General features: G+C 47.8%; 1 protein-coding gene across 1 annotated transcript in view; it reads right to left on the minus strand.

Annotated features, from left to right (window-relative positions):
• The window catches only part of CRIPT (CXXC repeat containing interactor of PDZ3 domain), a 180,151-nt gene that overhangs the window by 101,565 nt on the left and 55,321 nt on the right, over positions 1-23,265 (minus strand). Inside the window, exons 2-3 of the mRNA XM_078649669.1 lie at positions 19,515-19,580; positions 17,508-17,562 (exon numbers count right to left, since the gene is read on the minus strand). Coding sequence (XP_078505795.1) covers positions 17,508-17,562; positions 19,515-19,580 — 121 coding nt within the window. The remainder of the gene's footprint in view (positions 1-17,507; positions 17,563-19,514; positions 19,581-23,265) is intronic.

Below are 23,265 nucleotides of genomic sequence, written 5' to 3' on the forward strand. Positions count from 1 at the left end.
TGCAACCATGATTCAGACATGTAGTTGCACAGTTTGAAAGCCCCCTCCGTAGTTGTTGGAGCACATAGGTTGGAGGCAGTGGAGCGCAAACCTAGGAGTACTCAATTTATCAACAAATAGCATATTAATTGTACTTTACTGGATTAATCTTTCTCATTGTTATAAGTATTGTAATATATATATATATATATATATATATATATATATTATGTATATGTAGGTATAAATATATTTATATATTCATAAAAAATTGTGGTATTATTCTAACAAAAAATACTGCTTTTGGCAAAATCTAAAAATTCTTTAGAAACCAAAGAATTGGGGGAAAAAACATTTTCCTTTAATGTATGCATATGCTACATACGAAAATAGATTCACAATTATTGCTTAAAAGAGTAAATATTTGCCAACTTTACACATGCCATAAGACTTTTCGATCAGGCACATGCACAAATAGCAGCAGCATAAACATACGGCCAGGCACCAACAAAGCTGGTTATAGCTGTATTTGTAACCCCTGTAGGGGAGCGCAAAACAACAAAGCACGTTATAGCTGTATTTCTAAGCCCCGTAGGGGGAGACCAAACTAGCTGATAAGAGCTGGGGCGGCGGTGCCTGCTGCGGTGCTGGGCTTGCGGCTCCGGCTGCTGCTGGGGTGTGGCCTGGCGGATCGCCTGTGCCCAGAGCCCCGGGCTCGAGTCCTGAGGCGGGACTTGGGGTACCGGGCCTGTTGCAGTGTAGCTGTCCTTGTGCAGAAGGGGGCCGGCGTGTCCCGAGGTTTACGAGGCGAGGCCCACACAAGCGGCAGTGACGCAGCCACGATGAGGCATGGAGCACCGGCGGAGTCAGGGCAGCAGAAGCGCCACGTAACTTGATGGCGGAGAGTGCAACCGCGAGGAGACTGGTGTCTCCAACTGGGGCGCGATCGCTACCCATGCTGACCCCAGAAATGCGACAGCGGAACAGCCGGGATCGAAGTACGGCTGAGCGGACTTTGGCCGCCGTGGGAGACCCCAGTGGAGTGTGGAGAAGCGGCTGATCCGGGCAGCAGCGCAGCCGCGAGAGGCAATGTGAAATGTGTGACCGGTGTTTAGTCTTGTGCCCCAAGCTGGGACAGGCTTACTGGCTGCCCCTGCCGACCACCGAGGGAAGATCCAACCACGGAACGGACAGGAGCGAAAGTGCGACCGGGCAGGGTGTGGCCTGCTGACCAGTGGGAAGGCACCAGTGCAATGTAGGCCCCCAGACTGGATGCGAAGGCGATGGTCTGCTGCTGACACCCCCAACACAAGGTAGAGCCCTGCTCCGCGACTGACATGTGGGCATTGGAGAGGTGAGGGCCCACGACTGGAGGGAGTGCTGTTAGCACCCCTTACCGGCTGAATCCCCTCAGTGTGGTGGGAGACAGTGGCAGGGGTGCCCTGGATCCCTGGGCGGGTAGGTGGAAACCCCCCCAGCAGAGTGCGGACACTTGACGGAATTGAGGGTTCTGGACTGGTAACAAATAGGAGAAATGCACTGGTGGAATAGGGAGAGTTGTGAATGGGACCCTATTTAGCAATCACCGGTATGAACTGCAGGACTGGCCCGTTGCATAGCAGGCATTGAGCTGAACTGGTGTTACTACAGGGCTGGTGATTGATCTGGATCTATGCTGTTTTTGGAGCAGGACAGCTCCTGACTTTTTGTACGAAGGGTGTGATCACCTCCCCCAGCCCTCCCCGTGCTTGCTGGAGAGTGAAGCCTGAGTAGAAAAGGGCGTGGGACTCGTGATCTGTGGTAGCAATCTCCCTGGAACTGTCTGGTGGCAGCGGGGGCAGTACCTGGCTGGGACCACGGAGATGGGTAAGAAGCGGGGGGAAGCATGCTGGGAATACTCCGGCCCATGAGGAAGACCAGCAGGAACAAGCTTGGGGTAGCCCTGAGCCTAAGTTACAATTGGGTCCTATCCAGCAGCAGCTGTCCAAGATCCTGGGGGACATTTCAGATACGAAGCCCACGGTCCATCAGGACATCAGCATGGTATTAGTGAGCCTTGGACTCCTTCGTGCGGAACATCAAAAACTTAAGGTGAAGGTGGTGGAGACCGGGATTGAGGAATGATCACCTGCTCATAATGCACTTTCGCTACAGGTGGCGGAACTGACAGGGTTCGGACCCTAGAACGGCAGATACAAAAGGGGATGATGGACGGAGCGTTTGAGCAAATCAAACACTCACCCCCAGTCAACTGATCTGGGTTTAATCCATCACCATTCTTTAGCCCACTCAGCCACCCCAGTTCAGACATGGCCATATGCAAATCAGTCTGACCCTGTGCCTCATGGAAACAGTCCAGCCCGAACTGCCAAGCCATGTCTTTCCTGGACCGGAAACAAGCATCCTGGGACCGGTTTCGGATTCATAATCCTCATCAGCCAGGCTATCTTGAATCCAGTGGCCAAGTGAGCAAGGGACTCACGTCTGAGCATACCCTGCCACACTTAGGGCGAACAAAGCGATACAAAAGGGGATGATGGACGGAGCGTTTGAGCAAATGAAACACTCACCCCCAGTCAACTGATCTGGGTTTAATCCATCACCATTCTTTAGCCCACTCAGCCACCGCAGTTCAGACATGGCCATATGCAAATCAGTCTGACCCTGTGCCTCATGGGAACAGTCCAGCCCGAATAGAACGGCAGGCAGAAGACGGAGAAGGCCATAACCACCGCAAAAACGTACAAATCTTTGGCCTGCCAGATGGGATTGAGAAGGGCAACAATGTGACATACCTGGAGCCATGGCTCAGGGATGTGTGGCCCCAAGGACGTTTACGCAGGTCTTCACTCTGGAAAGGGCACACCGAGTGCCTGCTCCCAGTAGCACCGTTCCGCCCTCGCGACCGGTGGTGGCCAGACTACAGCACTACAGGGACATAACCATTATTTTGCAGAAAGCTTGCACAGATGGCGCCTTTGTGGTGGATAACGCCAAAGTCTCCATGTTTGCGGACTACAAACTGGAGGTCCACTGGAAGCCTGGCTTATACAGTGGGTCAACAAGGCGCTCAGGGATGAGGGCATCCAGTACTCTCTTATGTTCCCAGCCAAGCTCTGCATTGTGGTAGATGGTCAGATCCACTTTTGTGAGGACTCCAAAATGGCTTGGGATTGGATTGGGGCTTACTGCACTGAGAAACCTGGGCCAGAACCGAAACCCCAATAAGCGGCAAGAGGCAGGGAACGGTCCCGTGAAATGCTCCCAGATGCAATCTGAAAGCATAGGGGTTAAGAAGCTGAATGCTTCGCAGACAGAGCAAAGGGCGGCGGCGCTGCAATCGGTGGCAAATACTGCCCGTAAAAAAGTGTTTCCCGTCCGAGGAGGGATCAGGACAAGAATAGCCTGGTGCTCCCAGGGGTGACCCCGCACACTGCAGATGACATTATGTGACAGACGCTGGCCAGCCTGGTTTGGTTGTAAGTCTGGGCCGGTGCATGAGGCACTGTAGAATGCCAAAATTTGTTTTATACTTTTGCTGCACACGCTAGAGCAGGCAGCCTTGTGAAACTACGACCCCCTGCAGGCCGTCAATGTGTTCGGTTTGGATCTTCATTGTTACACTGCCTGACACCCTCCCAGCGGCCTTAGCCAATCAGCCAGAGCGGGGCGGAACTTAGAGGCGGGGTCAGACCTCAAAAGGAGGAAGTACGCGAGGGGCCAGCTACTACACTCTTGCTGCCGCGCGGTCCTCTCAGTTTGTGCTAAATTAAAATTGGAAAACTAAACTGTGATAGGAATACTGTGGGAATTTTTACTAGGATTGAAATATTGTGTTTTTAAAACTCACTTACCGAATCGCGTGGGGCACTAGAATTGAATTGTTACACTGCCTGATACCCTCCCAGCGGCCTTAGCCAATCAGCCAGAGCGGGGCGGAGCTTAGAGGCAGGGTCAGACCTCAAAAGGAGGAAGTACGCGGGGGGCCAGCTACTAAACACTTGCTGCCGCGCGGTCCTCTCAGTTTGTGCTAAATTAAAATTGGAAAACTAAACTGTGATAGGAATACTGTGGGAATTTTTACTAGGATTAAAATATTATGTTTTTAAAACTCACTTACCGAATCGCGTGGGGCACTAGAATTGAATTGTTACACTACCTGACACCCTACCAGAGGCCTTAGCCAATCAGCCAGAGCGGGGCGGAGCTTAGAGGCAGTGTCAGTGCACGTACATATGTGCATAAGCACGTGGGAGCGCAGCGGGCGCGCCAGCGGCACGCCGAAGGCATGCCAAAGGCAAGCCCGTCTGCGCCCGTCCGCGCCAGCCCGGGCCCAGGGGCCATATACCCTGGTCAAATTATGGCTTATTGCTCAGATGAGCTTAGATCTCTTGAGCAATATGAATCCGGGCTACCATCGGATATCATGGACCGGATTAGGATGCATGGTATCTCCCATGAACCGGTAGATTACCCTACTCCTTTCTCGGAAACCGTGGAGTCGCCAACTAAACCTAACTCGACTTCCCTTCGGGTCATGTATCTTAATACCCGTTCGCTGGTGAGGCATAAACTTGACATTTTTTACTGTTGACGTCAGCAAAACCAGACGTCTTGTTGCTCTCCGAGACTTGGCTCCCGACATCTTAGCTGCACTCCCGACATCTTAGCTGCACTTCCCGCTGATTATTACATTCTATCAGTTAATAGGCCGGCAGGGAGGGCGAGTTGCTGCCATTATAAATAAATGCCATAAATTCAATAAATTGAACTCTTTGATCCTTCCTGAGGTTGAGAATATGGTCATCAACTTTGATACAAATTCTGGATCCTTGGCGCTGGTACTCATGTACCGCTTCCCCCCCAGCCCCACCTAGCCTATGCCTTCATTTCCCCTTTCTCTTAGCGAACAGATAGCCAACCTCGCAATGAACCACGCTAGAGTCATGCTCATTGGAGATTTGAATTACTGGTTCAACGACGAAGGAGGAGGGACTCAGTCGGCAGAACTGACTGAAACGCTTTCTAACCTAAACTTGGTCCAACATATCTCGGCTTCCACGCACATAAAAGGCCATGTCTTGGATCAAATATGGTCGTATAATATTGAACTGTCACCCCCGTTCATCTCCCCATGCATCTGGTCGGATCACCATTTAATCGAATTTACAGTTACTTTTAATGGAAGGGTTAAGCCACTGAAAGTAGCGGGAGGCATGACTAGGAAATGGAAAACGCTTGCCACTCAGAAATTTCTGGCTACTTTAACTAGCTCCCTACCCTCTGCTGACACTAATACTAATGTTGATTCTATGGAAAAGGGTATCTCTAACTGGTTACTAGCTGCTAGTGATATCCATGCCCCTCTTATTAAAATCTCCCGGTCAAGACAGGCTGAAGCCCACAAATGGTTCACTACGGACCTGAAATCACAAAAACTACTTCTGCGTCAGTCAGAAAGGAAGTGGAGGCACAGTTACGCCAGTGACGAAAGACAACGTTATCTTACTGCTCGCAGGGACTATAAGAAAGCCCTATTGGCTGCGAAGACCCTATATTTTTTCACAAAGGTGCTCGCTGCTCCAAATAAATCCAAAGAAATCTTCAGGATTGTCAATGACCTCAGTAGCGAAGACAGAATCACCCCCTGCTTGGTTCCCACTCAAGAGCGGTGTAATGCACTGAACAGCTTCTTTGTGGAAAAAAATTGAAATCATTAGGGCGAGTATTCCCTCGGTAGCGTACGAGGAACCCCCAGGGGCTAACCCGGATAACTCATTTATCATAGAACAACTTATGGAAATCGGCCCCGATACCCTACTTGAACTAATGTCTCGAGTCAAGTCGGGCTCTCCCAAAGATTGCTGTCTCCCCGCTATTTTGAGGGAAGTTTTCTCGGCCTTACCGCATAGCCTTCTACCCCTTCCTAATGAATCCTTGAGTAAAGGGGAAGTACCTACGGCTCTCAAAAAAGGCCGTGCTAGTCCCCCTGCTCAAGAAACCAGGAGCAGATCCGTCCATCTCTGCCAACCACCGTCCAATTTCGCTTCTTCCCTATCTTTCAAAAATACTGGAGGCCCATGTGGCTAGATGTTTGTCTAAGTTTATTGAAAACTCCAACTACCTAGAACCGAACCAAGCCGGCTTCCGACCTGCCCACTCTACAGAATTGGTAATCCTGGCGGTGATAGATACCTTAAGGGCCAACGCTGACAAGGGAATCCCGCAGGCACTCGTGCTGTTAGATCTGTCGGCCGCGTTCGACACGGTCAATCATAACATCTTAATGCACCGTGTCGAACAAGCGGGGATCCGGGGAACAGCACATGGGTGGATTAAATCTTTTTTAACAGGTAGAGCCCAGGCGGTACGTCTTGGGAGTTATACGGCCCCTAACCTGACTACCTCATGTGCAGTTCCTTAGGGTTCATCCCTATCCCCACTGCTGTTCAACCTGTACATTCTCCCCCTGATTCACTCACTCAAGGCTAGGAATGTAACAGTATTTAATTATGCTGACGACCTTCAGCTGATCTTTAATCTAGATTCCCAAAATGCGGCCGTTGAATTTCAAGCTGCAATGCTGCATATTCAAGGCTGGATGGATCAGAACCAACTGAAGCTTAACCCCGGGAAAACCGAATTGGTGTTGCCTGGGAAGAGTCTTACTAGTTGGGGACCTCACTTCTGGCCGGGCGAATTAGGCCCCCTTCCTGTTCCGTCCCCATCAGTGAAAAGTCTTGGAGTGACCATAGATTCCGATCTCTCCTTGAGGGGTCATGTGGGCACGGTGATCTCTTCCTCTCTGTTCCAACTACGAAAAATAAGAATGATCGCCTACCTGTTGTCTCATCAAGCCCTGATCCAGGTGGTGATTGCACTGGTACTCTCCCGCCTTGATTTCTCCAACTCTCTGTACACTGGCCTTCCTTTAGGTCTGGTAAACCGCCTACAAATAATTCAGAACCAGGCGGCAAGACTGATCTACAGGCAGCCGATATGGCAGTCTGCCAGGATGTTACTGCGCAGCCTACATTGGCTACCTATGGCGCAACGCTCTGCGGGCTGTATAATTTTTAAGGCCTTGCATTGCACCAGCCCCAACTTTCTTAACAGCTTATTTACGAGACACGTCCCCACACGCAATCTTCGTTCCGCCCACCTCCACCTTCTGTCCATTCCATCAATTAAGTTAAAACGACTGGGCGGGCGTAGGTTTGCCTATCTGGCCCCCAGGCTCTGGAACTCATTCCCACTCTCAGTCAGGAACTGCGACAGTCTCTTGGGATTCAGAAAAGCCTTAAAAACCTGGCTTTTTGACAAACTGATTAAACCGGATCCTCGCAGCTGCTAATGTAGGAACAGCGCCAAGAGACCTATGGTGTAAGCGCGCTTGACAAATTCATCTTAACATAACATAACATAACATATACAATAGTGCACTTGGAGTTTGGGCAGATGGCCGTTGCCAGATAGCCCTGGGGCCAGGGAGTTGTTCTAAGTTGGAGATTACTAGGTTTGATTTGTTTTGTTCCTCAAAAATGCGGGGATGTCTCATTTTTGCACCTTATTAGCTTGGCGGGGGTGGGAATTCTCAAGTGGTGTGTTATTTTGAACTATACAAGATGACGATCGCACACCAAGACCTGAAGCTACTCACGTGGAACATTAGGAGGATGGAGTCTATGTCTAAACGCCATAATATTCACACCTATCTGAAACGCCGAGGAGTACAGATTGAATTCTTGCAGGAGACGCATCTGGTTCAGGATGAGGTGGGTAAATTAAGGAGAAGATGGAGGGGACAGATGTTTGCCACTGCGTTCTCAGCATATGCCAGAGGGGTGTTGCTATGGATACGGGCCAGGGGTCCCCTTTGAAGCAACATGCACACTAATCGATGAGTATGGGAGGTATGTGTTGGTTGCGGGCGGTTACTAGGTCAGGAGATTACACTATGCTGCTGTTATGCTTCCAATCATGACCAATTGGCATACCGGTCCTCCCTCTCCACTCACATGGCGCATATAAAAGTGGGTCAGATGGTGATGGGGAGTGATTTTAATTGCATGGCGGATGTCCGGCTGACATAGACGGAAACAATATGATGAGGTACTGGAGAGGTTACGATCCCATGATTATAGAGCGTACATGAACAGATTACAAGGGGAGGAGGGGAAGGTTGGGCGATTGCTGGTGTGGCTCGTTAGACCTGAGTCGCTGGGCTCTCCGATAAACCGTATAAGAACCAACGAGGACATGATCGAATATGACCCGGATAAGATCAATGGAGTCATTTAGAGATACTACGAACGGTTATATACCTGCCCGCAGGGTGTTTCGCAGGGGGAGATTGATGCATTCCTGGTTCAATTGGCTCTCAGAGTGGTAGATGACGAGGCCGGGAGGGAGTTGAGGGGCCAGTTGCATTGCAGAAAGTTAGGGATGCCATTGCCCTGATGGCCGGTGGTAAGACACCGGCCCTGATGGCCTGCCGGCCGAGTTCAATACGAAGTATGGAGTTAGATTGGCCCCTCGCTTGGTAACTATATATAACAAGGCACTTCGACTGGGATATCTGTCGTCTTCTACGCGGTCTGTGTTGGTGATCCTGCTCCCCAAGACTGTGGGCCAAGTGGCGGGGGTGAAGGATTTCAGGCCCCAGTCTATGCTTAATACCGACTTTAAGTTATTAAGTAAGATATTAGCACATAGATTACTCCCCCACATGTAGCATTTCATTCATCTTGACCAAAATGGGTTCATCCCCTCCCGTAATACATTGTATAATTTACGTGGATTGTACCTTATGCTCTACCACCCTGAGAGCAGGACGTTGTCACTAGCTGCTTTTCTCAGTAGATCTGGAGAAAGCGTTTGAATGCAGTCATGCTGAAAATGAGGCTGAGATGGATTGGCTGAAATGGGTTAAATTATTATATGCCTCTCCAACAGCGAGGGTTAAGACAGGCAGTACCATCTCTCCAGACTATACAATATCGTGCAGGACCTGCCAGGGATGCCCTCTGTCCCCGCTCTTGTTTGCGTTGGCGGTGGAACCGCTGGCCGAACTTTTTTGCAAAGGGGGAGAGGGCCTGGGAATGTCGATGAATGGCAGAATATATGTGATCTCTTTGTATGCCGATGACTTGTTGATCTATTTGGGAAATGCTGTGAAAGGGCGGGAACTGCTTTTGAACTATTGGAGAGCTTTGGCTGCCTGTCAGGCCGTCGGGTTAACCATCACAAGACACATCTGTTCCCGGTGGCTGGGCCCTCCCTTATACCGTGGGATCTCCCTGCTGATTAGAACTGGACTCCCTGAACCTTTAAATATCTGGGCATCCAGATTTTTCACTCAGAGTACATGAGAGAGGGAAACCTGGGAAGGGCGCTCCGCTCGAGTGTGGCTTTTTGGAGCTCGTTACGGCTACCATTGATGGCCAGAATCTCGTTGACCAAGATGGTTATGCTATCCCGCCTACTGTATTTTTTCGCTAATCTACCGGTGATGATGCCTGCGGGTGGTTTAGGCCATTAGATGCGCTAGTATGAGACCTCAACTGGGCAGATGTGAGATGTAGAGTGGCACTACAGACCCCACAGTGCCCCATGAAAGAGGGAGGACTGGAAGTACCAGAGTTTGAACTCTATCAGCTGGATGTGAAGTTACAATGGGTGGCACAGTGGCAGGAAGGGGTGAACCTATCTGATAGAACCAGGAAAGCGCCCAAGATTGTTGGTGGCCAAGCTGCTGAATCAGACTGTGAGGGTGCCCAATACCTCGGCATTGTAGTCTACGACCTTACAGTGCTGGAGAAGTTGCATGGTAAGATTACCGGTTACTCCAAGATGCTCTCGGACATTACCGCTGGTGGGGTTACCTTATGGAGAGCACCAGGCGTTCTTGTGGACAGAGCAATTGGCTCCTTGGACTGAGGCCAGGATTGAGAAATGGGCGATTGTTTAAAAGATAAATGTCTACTCCCCTTTGCTGAATTGGTGGATTTGGTACAGACTTCCTACTGGCCAGTTTCTTATGTATGAGGTACTGGCACGAACATTTGGGAGGCTGTGGGGGGCGAGGAAAGAGGAACCGGACACTTACTTGGTTCTCCATTCATTGCTTACGATGGGTACAGCCGGGCATCAAGTAAAGTGATTCTTTGCATCGCTCCTGGAGACGTCCTTGTCCCCGATGCTAAATCTAAGGGGGAGATGGGAGAGATCCCTTGATAGGACACTCACTGATGTAGAATGGAGCTGCATACTTGAATCACCCAAGAAAATCTCCCACAACACCCGTCTAAAATACTTACAATGTAATTACGTTCACATGATGTATATGCCCACTCACCGCATTTGGGCTGCCTTTGGAGGGGAACCAAGAGGCTTCCCAAGATGTAACCACTTAGACATGGATTTCCTCCAAATGACTTGGAGCTGTGCGTCCCTGCCAAGATTAATGGTATGATGAACAGCACATTGGACCACTCGATGGAGGCTTGCCTTCTTGGTCTCTATCCTAGACCGCCGAAAGGTAAAGTGGGGAGTTGATTTATGGATTTGTAGTTGCCGCTAGCTAAGAGGCGTATCGAGATCTCATGGAAATCAGCCATGGGGCCATAGATCAACATATGGACCCAGGAGGTATCTAGATTGGCAGCTGCAGAGGGTAGAGCCTGGAATAGAGAGGAGCTGAGGGCCCTACATAGACACCCAATTGCTGAAGCATGGAGAGACATTTTATTTAATTGGGATCACCAGAGGCACTAATAGTGAAGAAAATTGTGGTGGTGGTGGTGGTGGGGGGGGGGGGGGAGAGATGTGTGACAACGACCGCGGAGTGAATGTCCCAGTTGCTGATTATGAGGCACTCTGGTCGTGTCCTTCCTGCCCCCCCACCCCCCTCCCCACCTCCTCCTTCACTATTGCAGACACCTAGGGAGAACACATGAAGCTAGCTTACATTAACATGATCTAGACGTGTTCCACCTTGTTGAGGGAATAACGGTTCACCACCCCTAAAATTGAGATCATCAGAGAGGGAGACACCTGCAAGCACTGTTCGAGGTCGTTTTCTTTTTTAGTTTTTATACTTGTCATTAACTAGAGAGATCTATGGCACGTCTGATCCATGGAGTAACCAGCACTTATCACTGAGTACACTAGTAATTAGTAGGCCCCAGGGAATGGGTAATATGGTGTATAAGATACATCTTTGATATGAGAAACAGGCGACGCTACTAAGCTGCTGCCCTCATCAGAAAGGCGGAAGGGCGACACTGATGTTTAATTGATTACAAAGCTGCATATTTTGTATGTTCCCCCCGATTATTAATGTGATGTAACATTGCCATCTGACACGTTTGCTGCCTGGTTGGATAGTACGTAGCTCAATCTTCTTCCACTTATATTGTATTATTATTTCATGTCTTCAATATAGTGCTGTGTAGGATTACAAATGGCAATAAAAATATATGTTTTAAAAAGCTTGGGATTACATGGGTGGGGGCACTGCTAGGTTTGCTAACTGTACAGTTCTGAAATTTCTTCACAGTGGAAGCATAGGCAGCATTTGGATTTCTTTACAGGAGTTGGGCCCTCCTGAGGAGTTGGCACATAGTGATATCTTCATGGAACGTTGGAGTCTTCAAATCAAATTTCTTACAGATGAAAGCAAGGGCCCGTTATTAGCAATATAATAAATGTGATTTTCTTAAAACATAGAATAATGCTAATTCCAATCATATTTGGATCGGATGAGACATATGTAGGACGCTAAAAATAATTGACACTTTAGGCCCTGATTATTTACCGAATTTCAGCTAGCTACGCTCCTACTTCCTCTCTCTGCAACCCCCGCACTCTATCTAGAGAGATGGGTTATAATAACGTTGATTGATTTTGGTAGGGCATATATAATGACACTAGCTACTTGCATGCAGAAGACAGTCTGGAGAGAGAGAGAGGGTAAGGGTGGGGGCAATGGGGTAGAAAAGGAAGATCTTTACATTACTTTTTGCGAAAGATCTTTAGTGGACCATATCAAAAAGTTACAGTGGGCTTAGAGCCCGACCTTTTCTTAACACTAGTTGGCTTTCTTGTTACTCATTTGCTTGCTTCTTGTTCCACGACTTTTCTTCCTCTTCTTGGGTTATTCTTTTCCTGGAGCATACGCTTGTTACGAACCTTTTAATCAGATGACTGGTATCCTTAAACTACTCACATTCAGGTATGTTCTTTTCCCCTTTTTCTTTCAGCACTCAGAGTCCATGGGTTTTCTTGCTCTCTCCGAGAGTAAAGCTCCTTCTCCAAATACCCGACCGGCCTGTTTTGCGGCTTCCACCTAGACGTATTAGTTTTCATCGATTCCCCGGACCACTCCCTGTTGCTTACATCACCTGCTCCCCACACCCGCTACTCCGTTGCCTCACCCACTCGCTTCTCTGTTATTCTCGCACACCTCACGGGCCATAAAACTGAAACATTTGTATGTGTATGTTTTTGGAGGCCCCGGCAGCTGCAACATTGGACCCCTTTCATAAAAGTGCTTTCATGTACTGATATGTTTTTTATTATTATTATTTACATATCCAAGTGACATCTAACATCTTGGATCGGTACATTTACATAAAAAGGAAGAAAATAAATAAAATGGTACCGGTGTCATTTTATTGATAAACACATGCTTTGTGATGTGTTCACGTGCCCATGTAATGATGCGGCCGCTGGTAGTGTCATGACACAAACGTGCTCACTCACCTGTCATCATACCTCCGTTCTTTACTTACCGGCCAGGAGGTAAATGCAGACTTAAAGGATGACGGACTTCTAGCCATCAATAGCCTCACCTACAGATGAGTGTCTTAATAGATAGTGCTATAAAAATATTACCACGACTACCATAATTACAGGAGAAATGGTAATTGTACTAGTAGCTATTTTCATCCTACTGTATGAAAGAATATTTACCAAACGATCTACACATTTGATATTAACATATTAAACTGAGTAAGAGTAGTTCTCAATAAATAAATGTTTATGAAAATAACAGAATAATTATAAGCCCTATTGCTATTTAAACAATGAAGACAAGATATATTTTCTGAAATTGCTTGCATGGGAGCTAAAATGCTGCTTGCTGAGAGGTCGCTCCCCAGTCTCCCTGGCGAGACCTGGTATCGTTGTGCTGCATTTCTGTTGCATTCCAGCTAAAAGTTGGTCTTTATCGTAGCGCACTGGGCGCTGCTTCGCCTCGCTTCTGATTGAACTGCATTGTATTGTAAAGTTTGTTTGTACTGTAGTGCACTGGGCGCTGCTTCGCCTCGCTTCCGCTGCTATTCATTTAACTTTAGTGCGCGTTTACCCCCGGCGCTGTGCTCTGCCCTCACCCCCGCTGCCATTTTGTTTATTTTGTTGTTGTCCTCGGTCCGCGTCCTCGTGAGCCCGCCCCGCCTCCCAGCTGAGCCGCCCTCCCACTTTGTATTTACAGCGCTCCCGTACCTAGAAGCGCTGCGATCCCCTCAGTGCTGCTTGCTGAGAGGTCGCTCCCCAGTCTCCCTGGCGAGACCTGGTATCGTTGTGCTGCATTTCTGTTGCATTCCAGCGAAAAGTTTGTCTTTATCGTAGCGCACTGGGCGCTGCTTCGCCTCGCTTCTGATTGAACTGCATTGTATTGTAAAAGTTTGGTTGTACTGTAGTGCACTGGGCGCTGCTTCGCCTCGCTTCCGCTGCTATTCATTTAACTTTAGTGCGCGTTTACCCCCGGCGCTGTGCTCTGCCCTCACCCCCGCTGCCATTTTGTTTATTTTGTTGTTGTCCTCGGTCTGCGTCCTCGTGAGCCCGCCCTGCCTCCCAGCTGAGCCGCCCTCGCCCCTCCCCTTCCCACCATCCATATATGACAGTAGCCCATGCGCGCAGCGTACACGCGCAGCGTTCGCGCCCCAGTCGCGCCGAAGGCGCGCCAAAGGTAAGCCCGTCTACGCCCGTCCGCGCCCAGCGCCAGAGCCCCTGGTCCTCGTAATGTCCACCCCCCCCCGCATTACTTACAATGCCACCACCCTCCTAGCCCTTAACCCCGGCCATTCTCCCAACTGCGTCCAAGCCGCCCCTGGACACACCCATGGACCCTTTTCCTGCAACTCCTGCAAGTTCGACGGCACCAAGAACAACTCCTCATCCACGAACACACAACTGATATCCGACCCCAACCACCTACAATGCGTCCTGCTCAACACCCGCTCGGTCCACAGGCATGCCATTGACCTCTGGAATCTCCTAGACACCATCTCTCCGGACGTCGCCTTCCTAACAGAAACATGGATGAACGCCACATCAGCCCCAGACATCACCATTGCCATCCCGGAAGGCTATAAGATCATTCGCAAGGACCGTTCCGGCCACACAGGAGGAGGCATCGCAATCGTCCATAAGAAATCCATCCGCATCTCAACCAGCTCAGACGTCAATCTCGCCAACTCTGAACACCTTCACTTCCAAATCCACACCGACCCCAAAACCACACTCAGAGGCACCCTCCTTTACAGGCCACCAGGACCCCGCGCACAATTTAGTGAAGACATCACGGACTTCATCACTCCACACGCGCTCCCCTCCGAGGACTACATCCTCTTGGGAGACCTCAACTTTCACCTTGAAAAGAACAACGACCGCAACACCACCACCCTTTTGGACAACCTCACCAACCTCGGACTTAAACAACTTGTCACTACCCCCACCCACATCGCAGGTCACACACTCGACCCTATCTTCACCTCCAGCAAACATGTCTCCTTCAGCCACACCACAGCTCTCCTTTGGACTGACCACAGCTGCGTTCACTTTACCTACAACAAGCCCACATCCAACAACCACCCCCAACCCACTCTGCAAAGAAACTGGAACAAAATCACCATTGATCAGATCTCCTCATCGCTTCTTCAAAACCCCCCAGCCCACTCCGCTAACCCAGACCAAGCACCCACCAACCTCACCCAATGGTTATCCATCAGCGCCGACATCCTTGCACCACTGAAAAAACGACAAATAAAACTAGGCAGCAAGAAGGCCTCCTGGTTCAACGATGATCTTAAGAAATCCAAGAAACTCTGTCGCTCCCTTGAGAAGGCCTGGAAAAAAGACCCAACCACCAGCACCAAGGACGCCTTCAAAAACGCCACCCGCATACACCACCAACTGATCCGGAATGCCAAGAAAGCCGCTTTCAAGGACCGACTAGATAACAACGCCCACAACAGCAAGGAATTATTCAACATCGTCAAGGAATTTACCAACCCCTCAGCCAACTCCAACGACATCACCCCCTCTCAAGCCCTCTGCGACTCCCTAGCCTCATTCTTCCACAACAAAATTGCAGACATCCACAACAGCTTCGACAACCGTCCCAAAGACCAACCCACCCAACCCCCTGCAAGACCCCCACCCCCCCTGAACATCCTCAATGACTGGAACCCAATCTCCACGGAGGACACCATCCGTCTGATGAACTCTATCCACTCAGGATCCCCCACAGACCCATACCCTCACCTCATCTTTAACAAAGCAGACTCCATTATAGCACCGCACCTCCGAGACGTCATCAACTGCTCCCTCAACTCCGCAACCTTCCCGGAAAGCTGGAAACATGCCGAACTCAGCGCCCTCCTGAAGAAACCCACAGCTGACCCCACCGAACTCAAAAACTACCGCCCTATCTCACTCCTTCCATTCCCGGCCAAAGTCATCGAGAAAGCGATCAACAACCAACTCGCCGCATTCCTCGAAACCAACAAATCCCTCGACTCCTCACAATCCGGCTTCCGAGCCAAGCACAGCACTGAAACCGCCCTCATCGCAGCAACAGACGACATTCGAACCCTACTGGACAATGGAGACACAGTCGCCCTCATCCTCCTCGACCTCTCCGCAGCCTTCGACACGGTCTGTCATAGCACCCTTTTACAACGCCTCAGAAACGTCGGAATCCAAGGAAAAGCACTGGAATGGATCACCTCGTTCCTCACCGGAAGAACCCACCATTCAAGTCTGAAGCTACTGAAGTCATCTGCGGCGTACCACAAGGATCCTCACTCAGCCCCACCCTCTTCAACGTATACATGAGCCCCCTTGCAACCATCGCTCGCCAACACAATCTCAACATCATCTTCTACGCTGACGACACTCAACTGATCCTCTCACTCACCAAAGACCCTAACACTGCCAAAACCAACCTTAATGAAGGAATGAAAGAAGTAGCCGAATGGATGAAGCACAGCCGTCTGAAACTGAACTCAGACAAAACAGAAGTCCTCATCCTAGGCACCTCCCCCTCCGCCTGGGATGACTCTTGGTGGCCAGAGGCCCTTGGAAAAGCACCCATCCCGACGGACCACGCACGGAACCTGGGCGTCATTCTGGATTCCTCACTCTCGATGAACAGACAAGTCAACGCCGTTTCTTGATCTTGCTTCAACATTCTTCGCATGCTCAAAAAAACATTTCGCTGGATCCCCACCGAAACTAGAAAAACAGTCACCCACGCTCTGGTCACGAGCCGACTGGACTACGGAAACACCCTCTACGCCGGTACCACCGCCAAACTCCAGAAAAAACTCCAACGCATCCAGAACGCTTCAGCCAGGCTCATATTAGACATCCCGCGTAAAGAACACATCTCTGGTCACCTGAAAAACCTCCACTGGCTCCCCGTCAATAAGAGAATTACTTTCCGGCTCCTAACCCACGCACACAAAGCACTCTACGAAATCGGACTCGAATGCCTCAACACACGACTGTCCTTCTACACCCCCTCCCGCCAGCTACGATCCTCCAACCAAGCCCTTGCCACTGTACCTCGCATCAACAAAACCACCATGGGAGGTAGATCCTTCTCCTACCTGGCAGCTAAAACCTGGAACTCACTTCCCATTCACCTTCGCCTTACTCAGAACCACCTAGCATTCAGAAAGCAACTTAAAACGTGGATATTTGACAAGTAATTCCCCACCCTTCTTCAAGCGCCTTGAGACCCTCTGGGTATGTAGCGCGCTATATAAATTTAATGACTTGACTTGACTAAAATTCTGTGTGTGAATGACTGCTTAGACTTGGTTTGTGAACATCAAAACTTTCCTTAGAGGTAAGTTAAGCATAAAAATATGTATGCCAAGATAGAAATGTTAAGGATTAGCAAAAAGTCTAACTTACTCTCAAGTGCCAGAGTAACTTACAAATTCCCCAAGTTAAAAATAATTTTGGGCACCTTTGTGGGTTAGGCGCTCAGTGTATACATGCAAATTTGATACAATTATAAAATAGCACATTTTTTAATTAAATTGAAGCTAAAATATTAAGGCAATGCTCGTTAAGGGGCTGTTGACAGCCAATAAAGCACTAAAAAAAACCTTCTTGGTTGCCTTTTAAAAACTTACATTTACCAACAACAGAAGTGGCGAGAGCAACAAATAGCCCCATTATGGTGGCAACACTTAATGCGTACAATCCATGCATGAAGTTTTGCAACTGACCTCGCCTTCTTGGAAGTTAATGCCTTGTTTTCATTTAATTTTCGTCCTCCGCTTTCTAAAGAAACATGAACAAATTAACTTTTTGTTTGGCATACACAAATAAAGAAAATACGTTTTAAGAAAATGTGGGCATGCAAGTGTCACAATATAATATTTTAAAAAGGAACTTTAGTCCGCTCACTCCCGTATGGAGAGTGCTGCATTTAAGGACATGAGCACGACCTACTGCGCAGCAAAAGCACTGGGCATTATACACAATCAGAGATTCGTCCCACCGTTCCTTCTAAGAAGCGGCCACATAGAGCAGCACGTCTTCAACATATATGCGCATAGTATCTGTATTTTTTAAAACAGTAGCACAATCCAAGCACTTTCCTTTTTCAATCCAGGCACGTTTGGGCTAATACATTTGGGGCTCATACACATGAGCCTTCTTTGCCTAATAAGTTTGGTCTCAAAGGAAACAGTCTCAGGACATAGGGATAGTTTTAAAGCCATATGGTTTACATATGAGCAACAGGCAGGATCAATTAATAAATACCCCTTCTTTGGTTTCCTCAATAGATCCTAAACAATTGATGATCTGTTTCACAACGAAGAAAGGCGAGTTAGAAGTAGCGAATTTTTAAATACAAGTAAGCTTTTCTACAATTCATACGTTTTCAATTTCTTCACTGAAGAAGACATGAAGCACCAACCTAAACAAGTTCTTTCTGACATTTTTTTCATTGTTTGAATGTATAGTGGTACCATGGGCGGCAATTGTCACTGGACTGTGAACAGTAAATTAAACAAGGAGATTGGAGCAGTCATAAAAGACAGAGGTAAATGAATTGGGCTGTGTTTTTGTATGAGTGGAGAAGGAGTGAATGTGATTAGTAATCAGTTTCTAAACTAGAGCATTCTTCTCTTTTTAAATTCTCAGCTCTTCAAGTGTTCTGTGTCCTGAGGAGAACCCTTCAAGAGATTTAAGTGGGTTCGAAACATGTTGACAGTTCCTTTTGACCAAATAGGTGTAAAGGTGGATGCAATACCACTCGTGCTCACAAAACATCTTTGTTTCTTTTTTGCTTAATACAACTGGAGCGAGCAGAGTAGGGTCATCATTTGCTCACTACCTCTAAAACTAGTTAAAGCACAACCAAATGAGATAGTGTTCAGAGGTACTGGTTGTTAATGTGAGTGTGGGTAAAGAACCTGTACAGAACCAGAGCTATATATGTGGTTTAGGTTGTTTTTTTGTAATGTGATGTTTTGTATATTGACAATATATTGTGTTATTTAATTTATATGTTCATTTTTTCTTGTGATCTCATTATAGGTTCAAATATCTAATAAAATGGTGTATGTTGCATAATAGAACAAAAAAAATCTTAAATTTGAAATCAAAAAACGAAAATAATCAACTTTGAAAAAAAAAAAAACGAAAATAATCAAAAGTAAAGAGAATAAAAAATGTTTTCAGATCAAAATGATTTGTCATGTGATCTTTGTATGAAAGGTTGAATGAATGTTCATCAGTATTGGCACTTCTTGTGCTGGTTTCTAGTTTGTGGCCCGGCCTTACTGATTGAGGGCCAAACCCTTTTGTGTTTAGCACCTATTCAGAGTTTGGCAGCGGCGGGACATCTGCCAAAAAGCAGTAGGTGTCGCATCTGCCATATTTAAAGTGCCATAGATACCAATGCGATCTTAATACCACTTTCTGGCAAATGGCTGCATCCACCAAATTCTAGTAAAGTTTTTAGTTTGACAGAGACTGTGAGCTTCACGTCTTTTAAAAAGATTTACATACTCATATGATAATCCTTATTTTTTAATATATATTTATGTATTGAGTTCTTAATCTGCTCTTTTATGGCCTTTGTGCTGAATAAAGATGTATTGCTTACTTGCAATCCTTCTCGGCCATAAAAAAATTTTAAGGACCTATTGCAAGCAATGAGTCAACATTAAAATGTGCAACTGCTCACTACTAAAATGAAATGCGGTTTTATGAAAACATACCTGTGGTGTTTCTTGCACCATCTTTCCAAGTATCAGGAGTAATGACTGTGCCAAGCTTCTTCTCACCTTTAAGCATACAAATAAATACAGAAAGTTATTAACTAGACAAAAAGCCTTACAACGTGTTTAGCTATGTAGGGACATGATCTAAGCGATATTTAACCTTGAAGCCAGACTTTAAGTTACCCTGGTGGCCAGACTGGATCGATATGGTAATAGAAATGTTTCGAAATTCAAAGCAGGCTCAGTTTAGCTTGCTTGATCTTGTACCACGCACAGTGGGTGGACCTCACCTTCACAAAAGAAACACATCAGGAAAGGAACAGAACAGGTGAATGACCATGGACAGTATGCACATGCTGAAATGACCTGGCAGCTTGCTTGTGTTAAAAAATAAATTAAATAAATACAAAAGACAGCCCACTCAGCAAACTAAAGAAAGATCAAACCATCTTTTGTGCATAATCATGCGAAAGTGGGATGAGGATGCATCTACATTACAGTTATCGGATGACTGTATATCAACAGTGCTGAGCTTTCCTTTTCCAAACCATTCATCGTGGTAACCGAAATAAACCACTTAATAAACCCCAATATGCATGCGATTGCCAAATGAAAGTCCGGGATATGAAAGAAGGTGTCCCTGGTAGCATGTAGATCTTAAGATAGTTTACGGGTGCGGCGAGGGTTACAAAGTGTACATCTTTGCTACCAATGTTTGTGAATGCATAGAGTCATTCAGGCACTCATTAAAAGCGTGACAGATCAATGTACGTTACAGTTCATGTTAGAATGTACAGCATCGTAGTAGTCTAAATTCTGCCCAATTGTCAAAATGCATTTCGTGGTTCGCATAGGAATGCACTTTAGATTGGTTGCTGCTAAAGAGGGTGGATGGGCTAAAATAGCTGTGTGAAAAACAGTGTGAAACCTATCAGACCAAGGGGATAGGGTTTAAACAACAGAACAGCAGTAAAGAGTCCCTTGATAGATCACTTAAAGGTAGATATACTCGCCACAAGAAAGTACACACCCACTAGTGTGTTATTTTGCATGGATAAATATGTTCAGTGACATATTGTAATGGCCAATCACTGTGGGTCGTGTTTGTGCATTCCGTCAAATTCTCCCCCTTTATTGCTGTTGTTTTACATATTGGTCTCTTATGTTGTTGTTGCCATTTTGGAACACTGATTGTGCTATGTAACAAGATTTTCAATGTTTACATTTTTAATGATTATATAATTAAATGATATATGTGTTATTTCAAAATTCCCATGGTATCAAATTAGTCTGACTGTTGTAACGTGGTGTGAGTGTATTTAACTTTAAGGGTTTTATGAAGTGGAATCTTTAGTGCTGTTGAGCTAAAATACCGTCAACTGAATCAACTTGATAGGCTTATATGTGAGTGTGGGTCTGCAAGACGATGTACCAAGTGCTTTCCTGGTAATCAGGCCGAATGAGGAATAAAGCCCAGAGGACACCCTCCATGCAAGGCAGAAGTATTTCTATAGAGGAAGAGACGACCTGAGAAGAAGGCATAGGATCTCTAACAATGTGTTTCCTGTCTGTATTTATTTTTAAAAGCGGAAAAATACTGAAAACTGTGCTTATTATAAGAAAATATCTATGCTCTCTTTCATTAATTCCAGGCAACAGCTGAGCAGATAGACAGCATGGAGAGTTAAAAAAACTGGTTGAGATTTACTTAAATACATTAGTATGTTAACATACATTTGTAGTACAACGTTAAAGTGTACCTGTGAGTGTAGTGTTTTGTTATACATGGCTGCTTAATTTGCTAAATCGTGACAAGTATCCATATATGAGTGCAAGTTCAACAGTTAAATAAATGTGGAAATATACAATTTTACGGCTCTGTTTATTCTCAAAACGCATACTAAATATGGATAAATACTAATAAGATAGCCAAACAAGCAATGGCATAGCCAATTGGTCTCGCATTTGGGACCTTATAAGTGTTTAGCCATGCAACAGTTGGTGTTGTTGCACCAAGGATATTCTGCTGCATAACTAAATACTTATAGGGTCAAAAAAGCGAGACCTATTGGCTATGCCAATCCTTGTTTGTTTTTTGTTGCTGTTTTTTTTTTAGTTGCCAGATCTACAATAGCTGGACATGGTTTTTGTTAACAGTTCTTTTCATCAAATGAACTTGTTTTCATTGCTCTGAATGTTGTTTCCATTCTGGTTGTAGGAAGCAGTCATTCTCGGAGGTGTGGGGGCTGCCTAGCTGTGCGCATGCACCGAACTTTGCAAATGAGAAAAAGCCTGGTGCAGGAGCAATTTACAAGTGTGGAGTGAGTGAGCCCCAGGCAGCATGACTCACTCACACAGGAGTTCATGCACTGCACCTGCATACTCAGCATGGTTTAAGGAAACTCGACCCACTCCCTCCCAGGCATCGAACACTTATTTACCAAGAAACTCTGCGAAGAGCCTGCCTGCTGCAGTGACGGCTGGCGGTGTGTGCCTGGTGAAAGCGTGCACTGACGGCTGGTGGTGTGTGTGCCTGGTGGAAGCGTGCACTGATGGCTGGTGGTGTGTGTGCGCCTGGTGGAAGCGTGCACTGACGGCTGGTGGTGTGTGTGCCTGGTAAAAGCGTGCACTGACGGCTGGTGGTGTGTGCCCGGAGAGAGCGCGCATGGACGGCTGGAGGTGTGTGTGCCTGGTGAAAGCGTGCACTGACGGCTGGTGGTGTGTGTGCCTGGTGAAAGCGTGCACTGATGGCTGGTGGTGTGTGCCTGGTGGAAGCATGCACTGACGGCTGGTAGTGTGTGACGGCTGGTAGTGTGTGTGCCTGGTGAAAGTGTGCACTGACGGCTGGTGGTGTGTGTGCCTGGTGGAAGTGTGCAGTGATGGCTGGTGGTGTGTGCCCGGTGAAAGCGTGCACTGACGGCTGGTGGGTGTGTGCCTTGTGAAAGCGTGCACTGACGGCTGGTGGGGTGTGGGCCCGGTGAAAGTGTGCACAGACGGCTTGTGGTGTGTGTGCCCGGTGGAAGCGTGCACTGACGGCTGGTGGTGTGTGTGCCTGGTGGAAGCGTGCACTGACGGCTGGTGGTGTGTGTGCCTGGTGGAAGTATGCACTGACGGCTGGTGGTGTGTGTGCTTGGTGGAAGTATGCACTGACGGCTGGTGGTGTGTGTGCCTGGTGGAAGCGTGCACGGCCGGCTGGTGGTGTGTATGCCTGGTGGAAGCGTGCACTGCTGGCTGGTGGTGTGTGTGCCTGGTGGTGTGTGTGCCTGGTGGAAGCGTGCACTGACGGCTGGTGGTGTGTGTGCCTGGTGGAAGCGTGCACTGATGGCTGGTGGTGTGTGCCTGGTGGAAGCATGTACTGAAGGATGGTGGTGTGTGTGCCTGGTGGAAACGTGTACTGACGGCTGGTGGTGTGTGTGCCTGGTGGAAGCGAGCACTGATGGCTGGTGGTGTGTGTGCCTGGTGGAAGCGAGCACTGACGGCTGCTGGTGTGTGTGCCCGGTGGAAGCGTGCACTGATGGCTGGTGGTGTGTGTGCCCGGTGAAAGCGTGCACTGACAGTGGGTAGTGTGTGACGGCTGGTAGTGTGTGTGCCTGGTGAAAGTGTACACTGACGGCTGGTGGTGTGTGTGCCTGGTGGAAGCCTGCACTGACGGCTGGTGGAAGCGTGCGCCTGGTGGAAGCGTGCACTGACGACTGGTGGTGTGTGTGCCTGGTGGAAGCGTGCACTGACGGCTGGTGGTGTGTGTGCC

Source organism: Lissotriton helveticus, chromosome 6 (assembly GCF_964261635.1).
Source record: "Lissotriton helveticus chromosome 6, aLisHel1.1, whole genome shotgun sequence".
Classification (NCBI taxonomy): domain Eukaryota; kingdom Metazoa; phylum Chordata; class Amphibia; order Caudata; family Salamandridae; genus Lissotriton; species Lissotriton helveticus.